Source organism: Neofelis nebulosa, chromosome 3 (assembly GCF_028018385.1).
Source record: "Neofelis nebulosa isolate mNeoNeb1 chromosome 3, mNeoNeb1.pri, whole genome shotgun sequence".
NCBI lineage: Eukaryota > Metazoa > Chordata > Mammalia > Carnivora > Felidae > Neofelis > Neofelis nebulosa.
The window spans coordinates 36,217,024-36,238,918 of NC_080784.1; the positions used below are offsets into that span (position 1 = coordinate 36,217,024).

Genomic DNA, 21,895 nt, shown 5'->3' on the forward strand with positions numbered 1-21,895 from the left:
GCTCCAGGGGCGCCTGGGCGGCTCGGTCAGTTAAGTGCTGACTTTGGCTCAGGTCACGATCTCACAGTTCACGAGTTCAAGTCCCACGTCAGGCTCTGTGCTGACAGCTCAGAGCCTGGAGCCTGCTCGGGATTCTGTGTCTCCCTCTCTCTCTCTGCCCCTCCCTGCTCACGTTCGTCTCTCTCTCTCCCTCCCTCTCTCTCTCTCTCTCTCTCAAAAATAAACATTAAAAGAATTTAAAAAAGAAAGAAAGAAAGAAAAGAAAGAAGAAAGAAAGAAAGAAAGAAAGAAAGAAAGAAAGAAAGAAAGAAAGAAAGAAAGAAAGAAAGAAAGAAAGAAAAAGCTCCAGAGAGACCGTGATTTGTTCGCATCACAAAACTAGTCAAAGGCAGAGATCAGTTTTCTGATTCCTGGTCCAAAGCTTATTATCCCACAACATGCTTCGTGCAGGCTCAATCTTCTCTCAATGCCACCAGGACCTCATTTGCACTGTCACCAAAATAGTCCTTGAGGGCAGTTGTTCACTGTCCAAAACCATTGTGTCAGTCAACTCCAATCCCTGATTTGGGAAAAAGTAACTGGGGACACGAGGAGGGGACTATGGAGCTCAGCTCCCTTAACCTCTGTTCTTTAGATTTGAGGAGGGGAAAGAGCAATTTCTCCCTTTCTCTTCTTTTCAGTTTCAGAGCTTACCTTTCCCCTGGTAATTATATAGCCACTGATTATTTGTTTACAGAAGCCACGTGAATCAGCCAGCCCCCAAAGGGTTAATGCTCCCAAATTACCGGGCTGGGTTAACAATAAACAGGATGTCCTCCAGAAATTAAATTTAAACCACTGTGACTCAGGCTGGCCCATCCTCTCGACCGGATCGTTGTCTGGGGTTATTATCGGTGGTTAATTATACCATTGGGTTTAGCAACAGTGTTGGTCAGTTTGGGCCAAGAGAAAGCAGGCTTGGGCAGAAGGGGGTGCGGAGGGAAGGGGCGGGTGCAGCGGTGGAAGCTGGAAGCGGGAGGTTTGAAAGGGAGGGACTGCAGCGTCCTGAGCACTGAGAGAAGAGTGGGAGTGGAGTCGTGCCCTGGGGACTCTCCTGCTGACTCCCTGTGCCCTGAGCTGATCCCAGGGGTGCTTCACTCACTGCTACCTTGGGGGCTCTGGGGAGCCTCTGTGCTGTGCACAGAGTTGCACTGTGTGCAATGCACTGTGTTTGCTCCTAGCGGGACCACGCTTCTCAGAATTGTAGAATCAGAATGTTTCATGCCTCAAGGAAGCTTCTGAATTATCCAGTCTAACCCTGTCCTTTCACAGAGTGGGCAATGAATCCCAGGGCAGTCGTTACCTGCCAGGGGGCAGCCCGCTCCTCAGAGCGGGAGACGGTGGGGGGCAGTGGAGGGGGGGCCTAGATTTAGAGGCTAGATTCTTGACCCTCCTTCTGTTATGCCAAACTGCCTTTCATTTCTAAGTGGAGAACCTGAGGTGCAGAGGGCAGACCTGGGCTAGATTCAGGTCCCTCTTTGAGTTAGCCACGTTTCACGTTGTCAGTTCTCACCAGAAATAACCCAGCCTGGCTGGGCCTTAATGCCCTGTAGTGTATCCTCTGTCTCCAGCCACGTAACAAGTCCTCTATAGAGAAGTAGCGAAGCACCTAATACAGACGATAAGTGGTTCTCATGGTGTTTTTAAACGCTTGTTTTCAAGGATGATAGCTGCCCCAGCGAGCCTGTAATTCTGACTTTGCAGCTCCTCAGGGCACAGATTTACAATGACTATCTGTCGTGTGGTATCTCCCCTTCCCTGCCCTCACCTTTGCAACGTGTTTCAACACCTGGCTACTAGTAGGAAAGATGCTCTGGGGCAGAAGGTGGTGCCCAGGACCTCCATCCGACACTGTTCATGGGAAGGTCACCCTCCAGAGCCCAGCCTGGCTGCCAACGGCCCTAGATCCACAGGGCATGTGGTTCGAGTGCCAGGAGCAGACCACTGGCTCTCGTTACCCTTGAAGTCAAGTGGCCTTGACTTCATCAGTTCTTTTCAGCTACATCCTTCCCCGTTTCTCCTAAAATCCCTCTTTGTCTCTTTCTCTCCTAGGATTCCTTTCAAGATTGGGCAGCCTAAGAAACAGATTGTCCCTAAAACAGTGAGTAACCCGATTCTTTCATTCTGAGACTCCGTCTGTCTCACATGGTCTTTGCAGAGAACCAGAGGTTTGATTCAGCACATCGTGGGGCTGGGGAAGGCAGAACCCGGGCTGCCTCATTCCCAGCCGTGTCGCTCTGGAACCTCACTTAGACTGGGGCTTGCGGAGGCCTCCTGGCCTGGGACATCTTCCTTCTGCAAATCAGGCTGGCTCGTCCCCACCCTGGGGCAGGTGGAGGAGGTGGGTGACAGGTGGGTGACAGCCCATCTCTGCAGTCTGGCGTGGCACTCTGCACTCTCCTGAGTGGGCTCCTGAAACCTAGGCCCCTGCCAAGGACATGTCCCAGGCCTTTATCTCCAGCCATCTCAGGCTGTGTGAAGACCAGGAAGCTTCTCCAGGAGGCTCCAGGTCCCTTTCTCTCCACTGCCAAAGGAATTCTTAGCCAGGACCCAGAGTCAGGAGGGCATGATTGAATCCTACCTCCTTGAGAACCCACGATTTTTATCTCTATTTTATCTCCAGAATGGGAGAGGAATCACAGATTTTTAGAAAGTTTAGAGCTGGAAGCCCTTACAGATCATCTAGTCCAACCTGATTTTCCTTACGAGAAAACCAAGGCCCACGAAGCCACCATGACTTTCTAAGGTTGTAAAAAACCTAACACTAGGGCAGCTGGGTGGCTCAATCAGTTAAGCATCCAACTCTCAAGCAGAGCTGCTTGAGCTGCTCTCTCCCTCTTCCCCTCCCCCACTCATGAGTGCTCTTAAAACAAAACAAAAAAAATTTTTTTTTTTTTTTTTTAAAACCCTAATACTGACAGAGCCAAAATTGGAACCCAAGTCGGAGTCTCTGTTCAATGCACATTCCACTGCTCTATGCTGCTTCACTCAGGCTGTGAAGGTCTGCTGAGGTTTGGGAATTCTAGTAAAGAATGGCCTCTTGAACTCCCTCACCCCCAAATCTAATCAGGCTGTTGGTTTCACCGTGGGAACCCATAACTGTACAGTATCTCTCATTGTGACAGTTCCAGCAACTGTCAGCCTGCTGGAGCCCCTGACGGTTCTCCTTGTCTTAATAACCTCGGCCCTCCTTGGCTCAGAACTCAGGACTACAGGAAAGCTCCTGCTTCATTTTGGCAGGAAGGGAAGTTCAGCACACATCTGACCAATGGCTCAGTCTTTGGAAAATCCAAAGGCAGGCCACTTAAAAGGAAATGGGCTGCGTTTCTCTTTCAAGTGAAGGCAGGCCGAGGACAGACTGAGAGTTTACCTCCCATGCAGAGGCTGACCATCTGTGGAGGCTCTCAGCTGAAGCGCAAAGAATCTGGGCGTGCAAATGTTGGGCTCTAGCCGGCTACAGGAAGTGGGAAGGTGTGGCTTTGTGTCTCCAGAGTTTAATCCAGGGCAGATCTGAAAGGGAAGTGGTTTTGAGAAGGGTCTTTTATTCCCAGCGCTCACTACCAAAAAACAAACAGGCAAACAGAAAACCCTCCCAACACCCTTACCTCTATAGAGATAGCCGTTGTTCTCTACAGAAAAGTATAGGTTAGAATTCAGTTTCTAGCTTCTTTGCCAGTTTGTTGACGGAAAGATCTCTGGGTCTTTTAATCTGAGGAGTGGCAAGGACTCCCCAGAAGAGGGACAAATGGACAATCCCAGCACCTATGGACGGCCCTACAGACAAGCCCACAGATGGGCCCGTGGCTTCCCTCTTCCCCTCCTCATGTCAGTCTTGTTTGGGATGGAACTGTGGTCCTCTGACTTCTGGAATCTGCTCCCCCAGTCAGACTGGGCACCAAGTAGTGATTAAGAAGCCAGATGTGGTAGGTTTCCTGCCTGGATTCCCACTGGCTCCGCCACATGCTGTATGTGACCTTGAGCAAGGCCCTTTACTGTCTCTGAGCGTTGGTTTCCTCCTTCGTAAGTGAGGATCTTAGTACCTATGCCACTGATATAGTATGAGTCTTGCGTACATGAGGTTATGTGTATGAACCACTTAACACAGTGTCTAGCACATGATGAGCCCTCAATAAATATTAACTACCTTGTGGGAAGATAGTTGATTTGACTCTTTAGAAACCACCGAGGACTCAGCCTGTTCCAAGCAGCCGGATCCCCTACTACAAGGAAATGGTAGGCCGGGCCTTTGATCTCTCACAAGGAATCAAAGCCGACTTAGGCTTTGGAAGAGAGTTACTTGCTCCCTCAACTCCCCAGAGGCACCGAAGTATAGGGAGTGAGAGCCTGCCTCTTCAATCTCGTTCTCTGCCGCACAAGCCCCTCCAGGCCCCCATCATAGGCCGAGCCCGGGCAGCCGTCTCAGCGCCTCCGGCAGCTGCCCCCAGACAGTGGTGACGCGCTACCGTTCTTGCCCAGGCACCGTCAGAGGCGCAGATGTGGCTGCCTGCTGCCTGGAAGTCATGGCGCCCCCGTCATGGGAAGAAACGCTCACGTTATCTTCAGGGAGTTTCAGGAGGTTTTTGGCTCAAGGTACCCAACTGTCAGACACAAAGAAAGCATTGTGTGTTTGCTCTCACTGTTCTTCTGCACCCAGGTTATTAACACGAATTCCATTGTTGTCAAGGCTCTGGCGAGGGAATGGCATGTTCTCTGCAGGGGCTGGCCACTGGATGGAGGTGGAGGGACAAAAGCTTGCCCACCTCCCAGTCCGAACTCTCCGCACCCTCTGCTTACACCCCTCCTGCCCCACCACTCCCATAAGGTAGCCGGAGCATCTTGGCATGGCAAAAAGCAGCCGCTTCCCCGTCCGTAACCTTCGAGGAGGGAAGAGCTCTTGGAAGCAGGGGTCACCCTGGGTCTCGCACACGAAGGAAAGCACACTCTTAGACTCCGAGCTAGGCAGGCATGCCACAGCATCAGGGCAGGGGAGCATCCTGCCACACGGAGCCCCCACTTGAGGACAATCTCCACTTGCAAAGTGGAGAGCCTCTCAGCCTCACTTGATCATGTGGTAACACATGATCCACCAAAGGGAGGCTGCTTTCCGCCCCTAGCACCCCTCCAAGAGGGGGCTTCCGAGATCACCCAGTGTGCCCTCTGCCTCAGCCAGCTCTGATCCGACACGGCTTAGCTCCGGGGCTAGAGCCGGAGCCCTGCCTGCCGGTCTCCTTCTTCACTTCACCCCGAGTGTCCGTTTGGGTGAGACCTCAGCCCACTCATTCATTTAACGAATACGGACTCCTGCTCCATGCCAGCCTGACCCTAGGCGCGGGGGGTAGAGCGCTGAGCAGCACAGTCTCACCCCTCCACCTTGAGCCTTTGCAAATGCCCAGAGCAGCGGGCCGTCTGGTGCTCATTCCCCCTTCGCTAACCTCGCCGCCCGGCCCGGCCCGCCCTGACCCGCTGACAGCCGTGCACATGTGTTTGCACTTGCATTGTTGACTGGGGGCTAATCGCCTTTTTGGCAAAAGCATCAAGCATTCAGAGATGTTCAGATCTTCCGTGTTTGGCTGTTTCCCTCAGAATGGAGATACCTTGCACTAGGACTCCAGTGTGTCTCCTTATTCCCTTATCCATTATCCGAGGGGCCAGAATCCTGGTGGTGTTGCCTCGGATCTTTCCCCAAGGGAGGAGAGCGATCTTGAGAGCAACCCACACCTGGCTGCCAGAGGCAGAAGGGGGACACGTTCATGAACATCTCAGGCTCTCACGTGGCCGTGAGCAGCAGCAGAAGGATCGAGCTCCACCCCGACATACTTCTCAGCTGCCGGGGTAAGACCTCAAGCGGCTCCCCAACCAGAATGTTCCAGCCCAGTTGGAAACCCGCAGTCGCTCGCTCTCTGTGCAAGTCCAAGCATTCCCAGCCAGGGGGACCAGGTGCTCTCTGACATCCCACACACGCACCGGCACACTTGGGGATTGCAAAAGAGAGCGCCAGGAGCCAAGGCCGGAGCTCTCTGCGCCCGCCTCCCTCTGGGAGCACCCACTGCATGTTCTTCATCTTTAGAAAAGCTGGACTCTGACCAGGACATCCTTGACTTCGTCTTTTTGGAAAAGAATACTTTTAATATGTAAAGACTCTGCTTAGCCGTCACATCCTACAAAATAAGAGGGGTGATATGTCCAGTTAAGGGAGGCCCAGGTGTAACCCCCAGGCACAGGATCCTGGCTTAGCCCAATCAGCGTTCATCCCAGCTATCAACTGACCCCGTGCCTTGCCAAAGGGCCACAGACCAGTCTGCACCCCCAGACTTCTCTGGGCACCCCCAGCACCCCAGTGCATGGGAGAAGAACAAGGAAACCCTATCCACAGGCCAGGCACCGAGCTCTGTGCTCTACACAGACTGTTCGGTGATCCTCTAAACAAGCCAACAAGACGGACGCTGCTACCCCGTTTCCTTGGCAGCCATTGAAAATCTTCCCAGGGGAAGGCCGAATGGAGTTATCCCATTCTTCTAGAAAAGTACGTGAGACTCAAAATGTTAGGTAGTATTTTTAATACTGCACAGCTGGTATCAGAGTCCATCTGTCATCCGTCTCTGCTCATTCCTGTCCACCACCTTCCTCGATGGTGTTGGTGGAGAAAGGGCTGGACCGTCCCAGCGCGGGCTTGCTGGGCCCGGGCGAGGCCTCGCTACCCCAGAACAAATCTCCCGCCTGCATCGCACCAGACACTCTTCCGGCCTTTGGCTGAGACTTTGATTCCTGCCCAGCTACACATCCCCTGGGACAGGTAGCACTTTAAGCTTTTTTCAGGAACATACGCTTTAGTGGGAGCGAAGTTTGAGCTTCCTCTTAAGAGCAGCTTTTGATGGATCATAGGAAGGTGATGATGAAAACATTGCATTCCTGGATGGAAAAACAGGGGGTCTGTTGAAAAGAGGGCAAAGACTGTAGGGTGGGGGAAACCGATGGTGAATTTTACTTCACGACTTTGTGTCAGACCCCAGGTGCTGGGGTCAGAAAGTAAAAGGAAAGACCCTGTGTTCCTGCTTCTAAATTTTACATTTCAGTTGAGGAACCTGAGGTGTGTCCATGCAAGGGCGACATGTGGTTGTGCCCCGGGACCTTAGCTAAGTAGGTTCTCCATGCCATTCTCTAGCCCCCGTCCTCCACGGGGCTATCCATGGTTTAGGTTAGAGGTGTATTTGTTTTATCTCCCCTGCCAGGACCCACATCTGTTTATTCACCAGAGCATCTCTCTCACCTGACAGATTGCGTTGCACTTAATAGGTGCTCAATAAATGTTTGTGAGGTTATTAAATGTCATTTTAAAAAGGGAGCCGGTGCTGAACTAGGAGTCTGAATTCTAGCCTTGGTTTGCCTCTGACTAGCCCTGCGTCCTTATTAAATCACTCCCCGTCTCTGGGCTTCGTCCTCTGTGTTTGTAACATGAAATAGTCGGCCTGAATAATGTTTTGCTGTTCTGTGACTGTGTTGAGTTTACCTAAATGCACATGAGTGTGGGGTCCGTGGGCTTTCAGAATGCTCCTTCATGGGGCACTGTGACGGAAGGGTGCGCTGGCAAAGAACAATGGGGCCTTGACACTTTCCACAGCTTTGGGCTCTGTGACCTTCAGCCTGCTGTGAGAGTGAGGACCAGGGTTTAGGGCTCTCACTGAAAGGCATCTCGGGGAGCAGCCAAGAAGGCACCTTTCTTGGGTCGTGGCTTTAATTCATCAGCAAATACCTTTTCCCCTTTTTGGTAGAATGCTTGTTAAGAGCACAGGCCTTGGAGCCAGGCTGCCTATGTCCAGATCCTAGCCCTGCCACTCACTAGTCGTGTGAGCTAGTGCAGCATACATCCCCTCTGTCCTAGGGAGCTCCTTGGTGCAGTGAGGGCCACAAGTACACCTGCCTCTGCAGTTGTGGGGGAGAAGCCGTTCACAGAAGCATGCAGCAAGCACCCCGTGAATGTTAGCTGCTCTTAATTGAGCACCTCAGCCCAGAGGCTCAGCACGCTGGCCAGGGAGCTCTTGCTGCCTCTGCAGAAGGGAACTAGGACAGGCCTCGGTCCCCTCCTCTCGGCTCTCAGGTGTCATATCCCTCACAGGCCACTCTCCTGAGAGGCCATTGCCAGGGCCCTGTTTGACGGATGGAGAAATTCAGGCACTGGACGTGCAAGTGACTTTCTTGACTTCACCTGACATGCAGGTGGCAGAATTGGGATCAGGACTTACACCCATCTGATGTCAGTCTTGCTGGCATCGGGGAAATCTGGTTACTTATCAAGAATTTTAAGAGAGCCTTGCCGGTCAGTAGCAATAGTATTTGTGCTCGGTACATTCCAGCACACAGAGCGTGCAGACAGGACATTTCTTGGTCCACCCTGAACCTCACAGTTGGTAAGCCCTGTGAGGAAACCAGGGCCAGGAGTAGGAGGGGACCCGCCTGCTTCCCCCCCTGCGAGTCTCAGTCACATTCACATTCCAAGCACCTCACCTGCCTCGAGATGGGAGGGTGAGGAGAGAGGGAACGCAGCCCAGCGCCTGGCTCCCTGTGGTAGAGGAACAGAGCCACAATCCGCTGCTACTTGCCTGGCTGGCCCATCTGGGAGGGGAGTCTTGTGCCCTAAATCAAACACTTAATTAATTTGGGAACACAGGGATACTGTGTCGTTAACGATCTGCTGGAGCTTGTATGAACTGGACCGTGTTGTTTTCTGCAGCTGGGGGGAGGGTGGAGAGGGAGTTTCAGTAGGCTGGCAGATTTTTTCCAGCGTGTTGTCATTTCTCCGATGATTGAGTTGTCTCTTTGGTTACAGGTGGAGAGAGATTTTGAAAGGGAGTATGGAAAACTCCAGCAGTGAGTGTCAAAGCCCAGAAGGATGGAGGCTGGGGGGAGGGGGGGGGGGGCGAGGGGGGGAAGGGCAGGAGCCTTCCACCAGGTCTCAGTTCTCGCACTGCCCCTTCCGGCACCTCCATCAGTGGGCTGCTCAGCTGTCCCGTAAGTGCCGCGGGAGCAGAGGGCAGCTCAGTTCACAGCCTGCCAGAAATTCTCCCCCAGCTGATGGCTATGTGACAGTCGTTAACTCATAGCCTTTGGGTGCTTGGCCTCATGCAGAGCCAGTAGCAGCCCTTCAGTTGGTGGGAAAACTCCCCATGGAGCAGGGGCCCCCTCTCCTGGCAGGCCTTCCAGGGCATCAGGCTGGGCTTCACTCAGGTAGATGGGAAGGAAGGGGGCTGAAGCAAGCTGACGATGCCAGGTGCCTAAGCCTGTGCCCCTGCCTTGCAGGCTGGAGGAGCAGACCAGGAGGCTGCAGAAGGACATGAAGAAGGGCACCGATGCTGATCTGGGTAGGTGGCATAGCCCAGAGCTGGGCCGGGCCTGGCCGGGTCACGGGTGGACCTGTGCCCCTCCGTCACGTCAGGGCTGGCTCCTGTGGTCTGTGCACAGATGCTCATGTCACCGCTCATCCAGAGGACATGGGTGGGTCTGAACACGACTGTCCCTGGCATCTCCAGACTACGTGTGCAGCGAGCCAAGGGTCTGATTACGGAGCCCATCTGTTATTTGTTTTGTGGATAGTTCCAGGTTCCCTGGGTGGCATCTTTATCGTTCGCCACTGCCTTTCCAGTACAGGAGGAGCTGTGACCTATTGCTTCCTTTCTTTGGTACTTCTCCAGACAGACTGCACTGTCAGAGCACAGATGAAGGGAAGGTTGCGTTTTCAGAGTGGGCAGCTTTGGAAGCTGTGGAACGTCAGGGATCCATGAAGTGGAGAGCATGGTTTTCCCCACAAGAAATCAAAATAAATGGGGGACCCCTGGGGCCCAGGGTTCCTGGCCTCTTCCGCCCCCAGTCAGAACTAGAATCTGGGCAGAGAAAGCCCTCCTGAAGCAGTCACAGTCAGTGCATCAGGGTCACCGGAAGGCCCGCCACGAGGCAGATTGTCCAGCCCACCCCCAGGCAGTGCTGAGGCAGCTGGCCCGGGGACCTCATTTTGAGAACCACTGCCCCAGACAATTGAGGGAAATCAACTGCCTGGACAAGATCTAAAATCCCATTCTGTGTTCCCAAACAAGATCATCTGTGCACCGCCAGTCCCTGTTAGGTCTTTGTCAACCCTTATATTTTGAGGTGGCATCAGGGTTCCAGAGACCCACGTGGAGTTGGAGACCCACATTCTCTTTAAGGTTCAAAGACCACCAGCCTCCCAATTGGTGCTGGGCTGGCCACACCCTCCCAGTCCCTGAGAATGGAGGCTCTATGACCCTGCCCTGCGGCACTCACTCACTCACATAGGCCAGTGAGGACTCCCAGTGGGATTCCACACTGTTAATTGACTTCAGATGGTTCTAACAAAGACAGAGGCAGAGGCCTGAAGTGTGAGGCTTTAGGAAAGAAAAGGAAAATTGGGAAGGAAGTCTCCCCTGCCCTACCTTTTCAGGATTTTTTTCCTCAAATATTAAAAAGTAGTGGAAGAAATTTTTCAAAAACGTTTCCAGTTTTGTCCCAAGTTTCTATCCTTTAATTATACTGTGTGTGACCATTTCATGATCCAGTCCAGTTACACATGATGTTTGCTCCTAAGCCTACAAAGTCACTGCACAGATTTGAAAGAGAGTTCTTAGCTCCACTGCCTCAACATTTCTGGGAAGTATATATTTCCAGGCTTCTCCCATACGGTGCCTGTTTGCTGGGTGACTGCAGCAGGCTACCAGATTAGAGGGAGGCCCAGGACAGGGCGCTGTGTGAGCCAGTCATCCACTGTGGGCTTCTCTGCTGGCATGTGGAGGAGCCTGAGTGGAGAGGGACCCGCTAGGTTTCCATTTCTCCCACCGGAAACAGAGAAGTAGGCCCTTGGGGCCAAGGAGTAGGCACGTGGGGCCAACGCGCTCCTCACATGGCAAGGCAGGGGCACATCTCTGGTTAACTGGAGTGGACCTCATTTCATTGATTCAAAGACATTGTTTCGCTTTTAACGTCTCAGAAATCAACACACCGTAACATAATTCGCAGCATAGTTTTTCTTTCTCAATGGCTATACATTAATGGTGTGTTACCATCTTAAATTCAGTGGCATAAAGTAGTGAGGAATACATTCAAAAACGTTTCTCCTGAAACCCTTAAACTGGTACAGACACTATGGAGCAAGCATGCCCCTTCTCCAGTCTCTCTGCCTGCCCCTCTAGAATTTTTTTGTTGGTTTGTTTGCAAATAATGGAGACCCGAAAACTTGTATGGGACTGAGAACCCCAAAGCTGCCAATAGATCTCCATCCTGCCTTGGAGCTGCCCTCTGATTTCCAGGCTCCCCATATCCCCATATCCTCTGTCAAACATGGTGTAGAAACATGTGAACAAGACTACAGCAGGGCAGTGGCCTCCATCTGTGGGGAAATGGTACCACAGAAGACCTTTAACAACATAAGCAGATACCCCAGCAGAGCCTTGTGGGGCCTGCCCACAGCTGTCTCCAGGCGGATCACCAGGAGAGGAGTGGGCGGCGAGGCGGGTGCCCAGGGTCTAGTCCTGGCTCAGCACTTACGGGTGTTTGACCTTGAGGGAGTTATAACCTCTTTGGAGCCTCACCCTCCTCATCTGTAAAACGGAGCCAAAATACACTACCTGAAATGTCTCGTGCGTTGTATGAGCCCTGGATAAAATAGTGGGGGCACGGGAACCCTGCAGAGGCAGGATGGAAACCTGTTAGCAGCTTTGGAGTTTTTGGTCTAAAGTACAAGTCTCTCAGTCTCCATTACGTGCAAACAAAAGTCTACAGGGGCAGGAAGAGACTGGGAAGGGGCCGTGCTTGCTCGGTAGGGTCTGTACCAGCTCCAGAGGCTCAGGGGAAAACAAGTTTCTGAGTGTATGTCATTGAAACCAGGGGTTGCCTGGCCACACCAAATCTGGCCTCATTTTGTCAATAAAGGGGCATTGGAACAAAGCCACACCCATTCTTTAGGTACTGTCTGTGGCAGAGTTGAGTAGTTGCAGCAGAAACCATGCAGCCCACACAGCCTGCCATCTTGATTTCTAGCCTTTATGGTATGTTTGCCAGCCCCGGTGGGGCACACTCTTACTCTCGTCCGTGAGAGGTTCCCAAACCAAGCTTCATGCCCAAACCACCTGGAGAGTTTTTTTAAGATACATGTTTCTGGATTACAGACTTACTGAGATAGACTCTTTAGAGCTAGAAAATAGGTATTTTTTACAGCTTCCCGCCCAAAGGATTCTGTTAAAACCCAGAGTTTGGGAAATGAAGTCATTGCCAAAGGTAAAGGTGCTCCGAAGAACTACCCAGAGCAGTCTCAGATGGTCAGGAGCAAACACCATCCAGTAAGGACCGCTGACTTTCGGCTTGTGGTACTCTGTAGCTTTTCTGGCCTATGGCCGGGATGGCGGTCAGGGTATGGCCGCTGGACTGAAGAAGGACAGGGTCCTGAGGACAAGACCTTGAAGCCTGTCCCTTCATAGGTTCACCGAGCTTTGACTTCTTACAGCCTTATCCAAATCTGCTGTGAAGATATCCTTGGACTTGCTCTCCAATCCCCTCTGCGAGCAAGACCAGGACTTCCTGAACATGGTGACAGCCCTGGACACAGCCATGAAGCGGATGGACGCCTTCAACCAGGAGAAGGTAGCTGGGGTCTTGCTCTCCCCCTTCCCGTGGCTTCTGCCTGGGTGGAGCGCCCGTGCAGAGTCCTCCCAGGGCTCGGTCTTCCGACGCCCTCAGTGCTCTGACGCCCGTGTGTCACGAGCCCCGTGAGCTCGTTCCTGGACCTGCTTCAGCACCCTGTGCTGCCCGTGACTCCCACGAGCTCGTATCGCTCACTGTGAGACCCCGAGGGAGGCAGGGCAGCTCTGCTCACCCGGAGCCCCTCACACATTCTGTAGCTGCCCACCCAGCCTGCCCCCTGAGCATGGCTGTCAAAAGCCTGCAGACGGTGCTGGCGGGAGGAGAACAGACCTGGAACAAGAACAGTACTCCCTGGTGCCCTCGACGTCCTGGCCATCATCGTCCTCTCCGCCTCGCTCCAGCTGCGGAGTCAGGGGTGCCCCCCACCCCATCTCGACCCCACCCAGGGCTCTCAGGACAGCCCTGACTGTCCCCTTTCTCAGGAACGTAGATCCCCCCCTTTTAGGAAGAGTCCGGCTTCCCCTTGGTCTTGATTCACTGGGTCTTTCTTTCAACAGGTGAACCAGATCCAAAAGACCGTGATTGAACCCTTAAAAAAGTGAGTAGTGGTCATCTGGGGACCACGGGCCTGAGGGAACTAGGCTGGGGGCGCTTATTGGAAAGGCAGGTCAACTGGCCGACTGGGGACCGAATATCATTTCCAGCAGCCTAGAACCCCAGACTCCCAGGGAGCTGACTGGAAAGTCAACGGGGACGCTGGCGATGTGATCTGTGGCCCCAGAGCACCCGCCCTGCCCAGTGCACTCAGTGACTTGTGGTCTGCCCCAGCAGACAGCCTCTAGTCAGTGGTCACTTTGCCATCTTTCCCTCTGTTCCCGACTGAGAGCCAGAGGTCTCAGAGCTTGCTGAATGAAGCGAGCAGAGCGCTTGGCCAGCCCTCAGCGGGGATGAGCAAGGCCTTTCATCTCCCCGCCGCACCGGGAGAGCAGCTGCCTGCGGCGCCCGGCTTCGGAGATGTGGGGGTGGCTGCACATGGGGAAGGGCGCAGCAGCAGGGTCCTGCCTGGGAAGGTCCCCAAACTCGTGACCTGACAGGGTCAGAAATTCTTCTGCGAGGCTCATCTTCTCTCAGGCAGGCTCTGGGCAGCGATCAGACAGGCCTATCCCCCGGTCCCCTGAGGTGGTGGGCTGGTGGGGGGGGGGGGGGGCGGGGGGGGCGGGGACAGGCAGGAGCATTGCCTTGAAGCTCCAGATCACTTCTTCTGCCCCCCTAGCCTCTCCCAAACTGACTCTGACCTAGAAAGGCTCCCGCTCCAGCCCGGCAGCTGCACTTTATTACCTCTTCTGTGGTGGTCCCTGGCAGCTGCCTCACCAGGCCTGGGTAATGAGGCTCTGCTAATTACCATTAGGCCTGGATCGGGGCCCGGAGGGAGATGAAGAGAGCAGGTTTTGGTCCTCTAGCCCCTGGCTTTGAGGTTACTGAGCTCTTCACTCCCTGTTCAGGTCCAAGGGGTGGGGTTAGGGAAAGCTCTTTCTGAGCCAGGCTGTCTGGAGGCTCGGCCCACCCTCCTTCCCTGGGCCCCTTCCCCTACCCCCTGCTCAGGCCCAGGTTGCAGGGCCACGCGAGGAACTGGGTGCCGAGGAGGCTGGTGGCTCAGGAGGGAGGTGGCAGCAGGGGCTCCGTGGCTGGTGGCTTTCTGACCGGGTCCCCAGGACCGAGCGTTCGCAGTTGGGTGGGAAGGACCACGGGCAGAGCAGACCCTGCCCCTGGCGTTCCAGGAGCTGCCACAGAGACACCCATGGCTGGCAGAGCTAGGCAGGGGACACCAGCTCAGAGAGCTAGGGGACTGACTCCAACCTCGATTTCACAACCAAGGAGGCGGCCTTGAAATCTGATGCCTGGCTTCTAGAGCCAAATGGAGAGAAATCCCGGCTGCTTCCCACCGCCCCAGCAGCCCACCACCTGCCAGGAAGGTGGGTGAGTGGCACAGGAGGCGGGCACCATCTCCGCAGCAGATCCGCTGACCTCTGCCTGAGCCCCCCGGGCCTGCCTGCCTACCCGGCCGGCTTCTCCATCCCGTAACCGACATGCGATCTCCCCCAAACCACATAAAACCGGCACTGCCTGTTGCCGCCTCTTGCCAGGAGAGAAGCTCCCAGGGACCCCAGTACCGGAAACAGGAAACTGCAGCTTTCCTGTCCTCTGATGAAGAACATCACCACATGGCCACCCTGCCGCCCCCAGCCTCCCCCCAGGGGGCTCGGCCTCTAATCCCCCAGTCTCTGGGCTGTGTTCACATGGTCGGATGGGGATGCTTTCAATTTCCCTTTCCTGGTGGGTGGAAGATCCCGGCTGTGTGGGCACAGATTGAGGAATGGCAGGCATTCCCCACCAGGGCCGGCTGCTCCCAGCCTACCTCCCAGCCGGCCTCTTTCTCCCTCCCCCTTTCCCTCCTCCCTCTCACTGCCTCCTCACCCCACTGCTTACCCAGGGGAGGCAGTTTGGTTGAACCTTAGGACAGTCACCTGGGCAGAGCTTCAGCGAGGGTGTGGTGTAGGCCCAGCCCTGTTCTGCTTTCTCTGGAGGGCGGACACAACACAGATTTTAGGAGCTTGTGACCCAGTGTTGAAGCCATAATGGCGCTCTCAGGAAGAAAGACCAGGATGGTCCATAAATGCCGAGGGGGTGCTTTGCAGCGGAGTGGGCAAAGTGCTGGGCGGGCAGTCCCAGCTGGCCCCCAGCCAGCCCATGACCCTGGCCAGCGCCCTGCTCCTCCAAATCTGTTTCCCCATCTGTGGAAGGGGAGGCCTGAACCCAACCCCTGCAATGGCATTTAGTTGTCGTTTCTGTGCCTTTGATCCCAGCCCTGGGAATCAACCCCAGCTGACAACTGAGGGCGAGCAAAGAGACGAGTGCTCTGGGGTCAGAGGGCATCCGGAACTGCTCAGCCACCAGCATGGTGGTTGTCCCGCCTGGCACCCACAGAATGCATCCCTGGTGCTGCCCTCTTTCCTAATAGGAGAAAACCCTCCGCCTGTTGCTTCCTGCCCCATTCTTGTCCGTGCCCACTCCTCCCAGGCCGCCAGCAGCATGGACAGCAGAGGCCCAGGCACTGGGGCCACCTAAGCAGGCCACTTCTAATGAGAGAATGAGGGTGGCCACTTGTGGCCTCTAGTCTGGTTGGGGTCAAGAGGGTGGTGGTGGTGGTGGTGGTTTCTCAGGCTCTGTTGCACCTGCTTCCTTGAGTCACAGGCCTCTCAGCTGCTGGTCACACTCCTCCCAGGAGGGGAGAGGGGCTTGCCTAGCAACTGAGATCCCCTCAGAGCTGCCGCCTGAGGCACAAACAGTGAGGCTGGTCCCTGCCCCTGGTCTTATCTGTTCAGACCTACCCGGGATAGGGGGCCTTTGTCCTGAAGGTACTACTCCCCACACCCAGTTCACACAGCAGCAAGGAGGCTCCTCTGCTGGCAGATCAGTCATTCAAGTATCGATTTGATGACTGATTTGTCTAAGGGCATGTCTTACCCACTTCTAGCCTTTCCAGTTAGGTAGTGAGCCCATTAGGTCACCCAGTCAGTTAGAAGGACTCATTTTAGTGTCCTTTCTTAGGGATAAGGCTTTTGTTTGACCAGAACCTACTGCCTGTATCTATAGCCTTGGCTGGGGAATTCAGTGCTTTAGTCAAATTTATGCTCTCTGTTCTCTGGCAAAAATCTTCATTACTCTTATGTCACGGGCACTCGTGATTTGTTGGGGCTTTTAAAAACCAAATTCATGATCATGCTTCTTTGAGAGGCAGACTTGGAAAATTGTTCTTCCTGTGGCATGTGAACTGCCTGAAGATGGCCCAGGAGCTGACGGGCACCTCCGGCCCCAGCACTGTGGAAGGGGAGGTCCCCACAGCATGTTGTCCCGGCCGCTCCTAGAGAAACCCAGTCTTCTGGCCCCGAGTGCCCCCTCTGTGCCTCTCAACCCCGAATAACCACTGTGCCACCATTTTCCTCAGTTGCGGGGCCCGACCTGCAGGGTAGATGCCTCCTGCCGCCTCCTGCCCTGCAGGCTTTGCTCGCCCCATCTCTTCCCGTCCAGTTCCAGAAAACCTGCTTGCAGGCTTGCCTTGCCTTCTCCAACACTCTAATCAAGGGAAATACAGCGTCCCTGCCTGGGATGCAGTCCTGCCCGGTGTCTGTCTCAAGACCTCATTGCTCTTCCCAGTCAAAGATGATAGTCATCACAAAGATGATGCCCACAGGGGCCAGAAGTGTCCGCTGCCACTCTTTGTGAGTGGCCCACTCCTCAGCATTTCCCTGTGGTCCTTTTTAGTCCCGGTGGGGCAACAACATGTCCTTGAGTCATTTTCCACAAACATCTGGTTCAACGGTTCAGCCATTTCAGTGGCAGAACCAGAGGGTTCCTGCTTTTCTCACGGTCAGCTGATAGAAATAGGCCAAGGCTAGGTTTCGACTGCAGTTGTCACTGCTAGTGCCACCATGAGGTGGCAGGGAGGTGCCAGAGAACTGGGATGCTTGAGCTCTCTGCTGGACAGTCACTATCCTGGTTGTGACCCTGGACAAGTCATGTCATCTCTCTGGCCTCAATTTCATTGATTGTGTTAAAGGAAGATGTTGGACAGATTATTCCCAAGAGTCTTCAGCTCTCCCATGCTCTGTGACAGGTCTCTGTCATGTGCGGGGTCATATGAGATGGGTGGGGAAGGGGCAGTGGCCATGCCAGTGGCTTCCTTGCATTCCTGCCCCTGTGGCTCACTCTGATCAGTAGAGTGACCCTTAGTCCTACTTCCTTCCTGTGGCCTTACCCCGGACGGCATTCTCAGCAGTGGGTGCTCCCCAGGGGCCACGGCCTCATCTGTCTTACCCACGTGAAATCCCCAAGACCTAGAACAGGGTCTGGCACTTAGTAGGCACTCAGTATGTATTTTTGAATGGACGCCGAGCTGCTGGGCTGCGGCTCCAAGAACAGCCTGTATCCGACTGTGCGGCAGGTTTAGCAGTGTCTTCCCGAGCCTCAACATGGCGGTGAAGCGGCGGGAGCAGGCCTTGCAGGACTACAGAAGATTGCAGGCCAAGGTGGAGAAGTACGAGGAGAAGGAGAAGACGGGGCCAGTGCTGGCCAAACTCCACCAGGTACTAAGAAGGGAGAGGGGGGTGTGGACAACGGGCCCCGTGGGTGACGTGTGGCAAGTTCCTCCTTCACCTGGGGACCAGCTTTGGGGGCTAGGAGACCAAGACACCAGATGTGATCCCCACCCCACCCCCGCCCCCAACGTACACATCGTGCCCCCAGCACACACTCTGGATAAGCTGCCAAGAGCTGTGACACCCAGTGTCTTGTCCCTCAGGCCCGAGAAGAGCTTCGGCCTGTGCGGGACGACTTTGAGGCCAAGAACAAGCAGCTCCTGGATGAGATGCCGCGGTTCTACAACAGCCGCCTGGACTACTTCCAGCCCAGCTTCGAGTCCCTGATCCGAGCGCAGGTGAGGCGGCTCCCCACCGTGCCCCAAAGGACGGCAAATGCTTGCTCCCCTGGGAGATGGTCCTGGGCTCTGTAGACACCCTCGCGCCCGTGCCCGCTTCCCAACTGGGAGGGTGGCTTAGCCGTTCTCCGCCAAGTCAGCAGTGCTGCCACCCTGCCCCCGGCACTGCGTCTGCGTCTGACTCTGAGCATTTGCTGGACTTACCGCCTGGGCTCCTCCGTTGCTCTTTGGTGAATCACAGTCCCAGGATGAGACCCCTTTTTGTCGAATGGCTTTTCCCTCAAGTTCTCTCTCTCCTCTCATTGTACCACCAGTGGCAAGAAGAGAGCCACCCTCTCAACACCTCACTTTGACGGGCAGGTTCTTCTTGCCTGGTGTGCTCAGGTCCAGCACAGAGGCCTGCAGGGCAAAGGCCCACACCCCTGCTTCCCCGATCTAGTTGTTCCTCCTCGCTAGGCAGGAGACCACAGGCTCTCTTGACTTCTAGCAACCCTTGGAGGGTTCCCTACATCCTGGGGAGGGCCATGCTCAAGGCCTCTGCCTGGGTGCCAGGCCACAGGGCACCTTCCAGTGGAAAGGCAGGCCGGCCTGTGGCCAGGTGTGCATGGAGGTGCCCGGGGTAGCACCGGTGCCGGGCAACTGGAGGGTGGGAAGCAGGCTAAGGCCTCCCACCACTCGAGGGTTTGAGGACACAATGTCCAGCTGCGTGTAGCTCCTGCGTAGCAACCCCCCCGACCCCCAGCCCTGGCCATTCTTTAAACTGTTAGCCGGGATTGTTCTCCCCATTGTAAAAGAGAGGAGGTTAAGGTGCCAAACCAAGAGGTCTCTGCCATGTGGGGCCCCCGCATCAGCCTCCTGCAGGCACTCAGCATCCTACCACCTTTCCCACCGTTCCCCAGCCGGTGACAAAGCTAAAGGCACGGCCCCCTCCTGCCCACTTCGGTGCTTGGCCTGGGTGTCTGGCGCCCTCTAGTGGACACACTCATTCCTTGCAGTCAACAAGGTGACGAAGCTGAAAGGCCTCAGGGCACCCAAGGAAAAGCCCGATCCTTACCTGCCCAGCCTATCAGCCTTTGGAGAACACCAAAACCCATGAGGCTGCATACCTGTGCTCAGAACCCCGAGCAGGGTTGATGTTGGAGCTGGAACTCAGTGACCATGTTTTTGGCCGCTAGGGAGAAATGAGGCAGAGCACCAACATGCACAAGTGAAGGGGGACGGGGGGGGGGGGGGGGGGGGGGGGGGGGGTTCCACACCTGCCTCCAGAGCATTCTCCTGGAGACGAGGACTTCCTTCCAGAGGCTCAGCCTAGTCTGTGGAGGAATGTGTTTAAGGAGACCCGTGCTTTCCCTCCCTGTGCCACCACCACCCCTGCTCCCGGCCCCCTGCATGCTACCCTGCCCCCTCCATTCTGTCGCTCACGGGAGGAAGCTCCAGGGTGCCCAGACCTGAGGTTAGGGGCTAGGGATGCCCCGTAGCCGGGCAGCGGGGTGGATAGGGAAGGGACTGTTTACTGCCTCCTCAGCACCAGCCTCCCCCTCCCGAGGCTGTCGCTGCCATTAGTCACTGGAGAAGTGAGCATTCCTAGTGACTCAGCCTGCGCAGTGCGGCTCTGGGGCGGGGAGTGGGGGTAGGGCAGGCCATCCCCTGCCCTCTCCCGGCCCTGGTCTACGCGCTGTCCCCTCAGGGGACAGCAGCATTTGGAGACCCTCATTTAGCTCCCCTCAGCCCAGTGGAAATCTAGCTGTGGGGGTATGACAGACCCCTCCTCAGAAGCAGCTGAGCCATGGCCCTGCCACCAAACCTGCCACTCGGCCTGGCCTTCCCAGTGACAGCACTCCACTGTCTAGAGTGGAAGCAGTGTCTGAATAGAGTTTTGAGTAGTGTGGATCACTTTCACGGAAGTGTTTGCCTTTGGTCATGGAGGTGGAGACGAGGCAGTGGCCCCTGGTCTGAGCAGCCCTCAGCCATCGGAGAGTTGCTGAGGGGTCTCCCCTGTCCTCAGCACACCCCCACCCCACTGCCACAGGCCTCTCCCATCAGCCCCGGTGCCTACACACATAGGGACACGGAAACGAGCTGGTCTGCGAGCCCTGCTTTCCAGCCAAACAGCCGCAGCGTGCTTAATGGTGGGACAGGTTGGGAAGGAACACGCGGCTGGGGGGCAGGGGGGTCACCTTTCTCACCTTTACCTCTAAGACTCTCAGGGTTCTGGGGGCCAGCCACGCCCCTTCCCCATGGACAAAGGTCTAGCTTCTTGAAGCACCTGGGGTCAGTGCCTGACTCCCTGGCTTCCCTTAGGACTCGAGGAGGGTCCTGCCAGTGCCCTCAGCCAGCCTCAGGCTGCACTGTCCTATATCTCCCGGCACAGGCCCCAACGCCCCTCAGATGCCTGGAGGGCTCCAAAGTCAGAACCCCCGCCTCCATCCATCTCACCAAGGCCCCCTTGCCCCCCCCCTCCTCTGCCATCCTGGCAGCAGCAGTGGACGTTCCTGAAGGGCTGGGGTCTGTGGCTTCAGTTTCCCTACTTGCCCTGCAGTTTCAGGAGATGGGCTGAGAGGAAGGGCAGTGATGGAGGGAAGAGTGGAAGCCAGCCCCCTCCACCCAGCCTGAGCGCTCTGCTTAAGAGAACAAGCAGCATGTGGGCCTCTGGGACGCGCCCAGGGGGTGCAATGCTGAGGGGCCTTTGTACCCCAGGAGCCCAGCACCTGCCAACCTCCTTCTCCATCCCTGCCTCCAGGTTGGGTACTACTCTGAAATGCAGAAGATCTTCGGAGACCTGACCCAGCAGCTCGACCAGCCTGGCCACACTGATGAGCAGCGGGAGAGGGAGAATGAGGCCAGACTGAGTGAGCTCAGAGCCCTCTCCATTGTGGCTGATGACTGAGTCCCCGCCACCGTTTCAGACTCCTGGGATACAAGTCAACCTTTCTGGTCTTAGCCCTTGTTAAGCTTAGGCTCAGGCGACAGCCAGCAAAAGGCTCTCCCCCGAGAGAAGTATGGGGACAGCAGTGGCCCCTGTTCTACCTCACCAGACCTCTGCAGTGAGCCTGGCACCAGGAGCCCCAAGCAGGCTGCTGCCTCCCCACCCATAGCAAGAACCCAGACAGGTAAGCAGCACAGAAAAACTCCAAGGGCTTTGTTTCCAAAAGAACCGTCCAAAGGGCAGCCTGGCCTAGGACCTGAGCAAGCTTCCAGCCTTCAAAGGCACAGGCTCTGTCCGCTCACCTGAGGTCTTAGCCTTGCCTGCACGGTTGTGATCTCACCTACCTCCAAAGAAAGACCCATCCTTGGGAGTCCACCCACCCTCGTTGCCTTTCCCCTTCAGACTCTTCTTTTCTGGGAGAGGCCCAAGACACTGCCTCTCCTCTAGCCCAGACTCCCAGCATGATAAAACCTGGTTTCACCCACTTCTATCCCTTAGGTCAAGTGCAGAGAAGAACCCCAAGCCTTGTAGGTTCCCTAGGAAACCAGACTCAGCTCATGTAAATAGGCTGTCAACCAACAAAATGTCACAGCCTGATTCACAGGCCTCAAAGCAAGAACAGTGGGTTTGTCTCACCTGAATATTTGGAAATTTTATTTTTTCAAGTAAAGTTTTCAATAAAATTGCCAGCTGTTACTGTGCTGTAACTGAGGAGAGAAGAGAGCCACCCCAGGTTTGTGTCAGGGTGGTGCTGCCCTCTGCTGAGCTGACAGCACCCCTGTGGCATAGTGTCT

At 55.3% G+C, this 21,895-nt stretch overlaps 1 protein-coding gene across 2 annotated transcripts in view; it reads left to right on the forward strand.

Annotated features, from left to right (window-relative positions):
* The window catches only part of BIN3 (bridging integrator 3), a 42,374-nt gene extending 20,577 nt beyond the window's left edge, over nt 1-21,797 (forward strand). For both annotated transcript variants that reach the window (XM_058720338.1, XM_058720339.1), the window contains exons 2-9: nt 2,092-2,140; nt 8,864-8,904; nt 9,334-9,395; nt 12,545-12,681; nt 13,239-13,279; nt 17,684-17,825; nt 18,041-18,175; nt 20,916-21,797. In XM_058720338.1, coding sequence (XP_058576321.1) covers nt 2,092-2,140; nt 8,864-8,904; nt 9,334-9,395; nt 12,545-12,681; nt 13,239-13,279; nt 17,684-17,825; nt 18,041-18,175; nt 20,916-21,062 — 754 coding nt within the window. In that variant the 3' untranslated portion in view covers nt 21,063-21,797. The remainder of the gene's footprint in view (nt 1-2,091; nt 2,141-8,863; nt 8,905-9,333; nt 9,396-12,544; nt 12,682-13,238; nt 13,280-17,683; nt 17,826-18,040; nt 18,176-20,915) is intronic.
* The last annotated feature ends 98 nt before the right edge of the window (nt 21,798-21,895 follow it).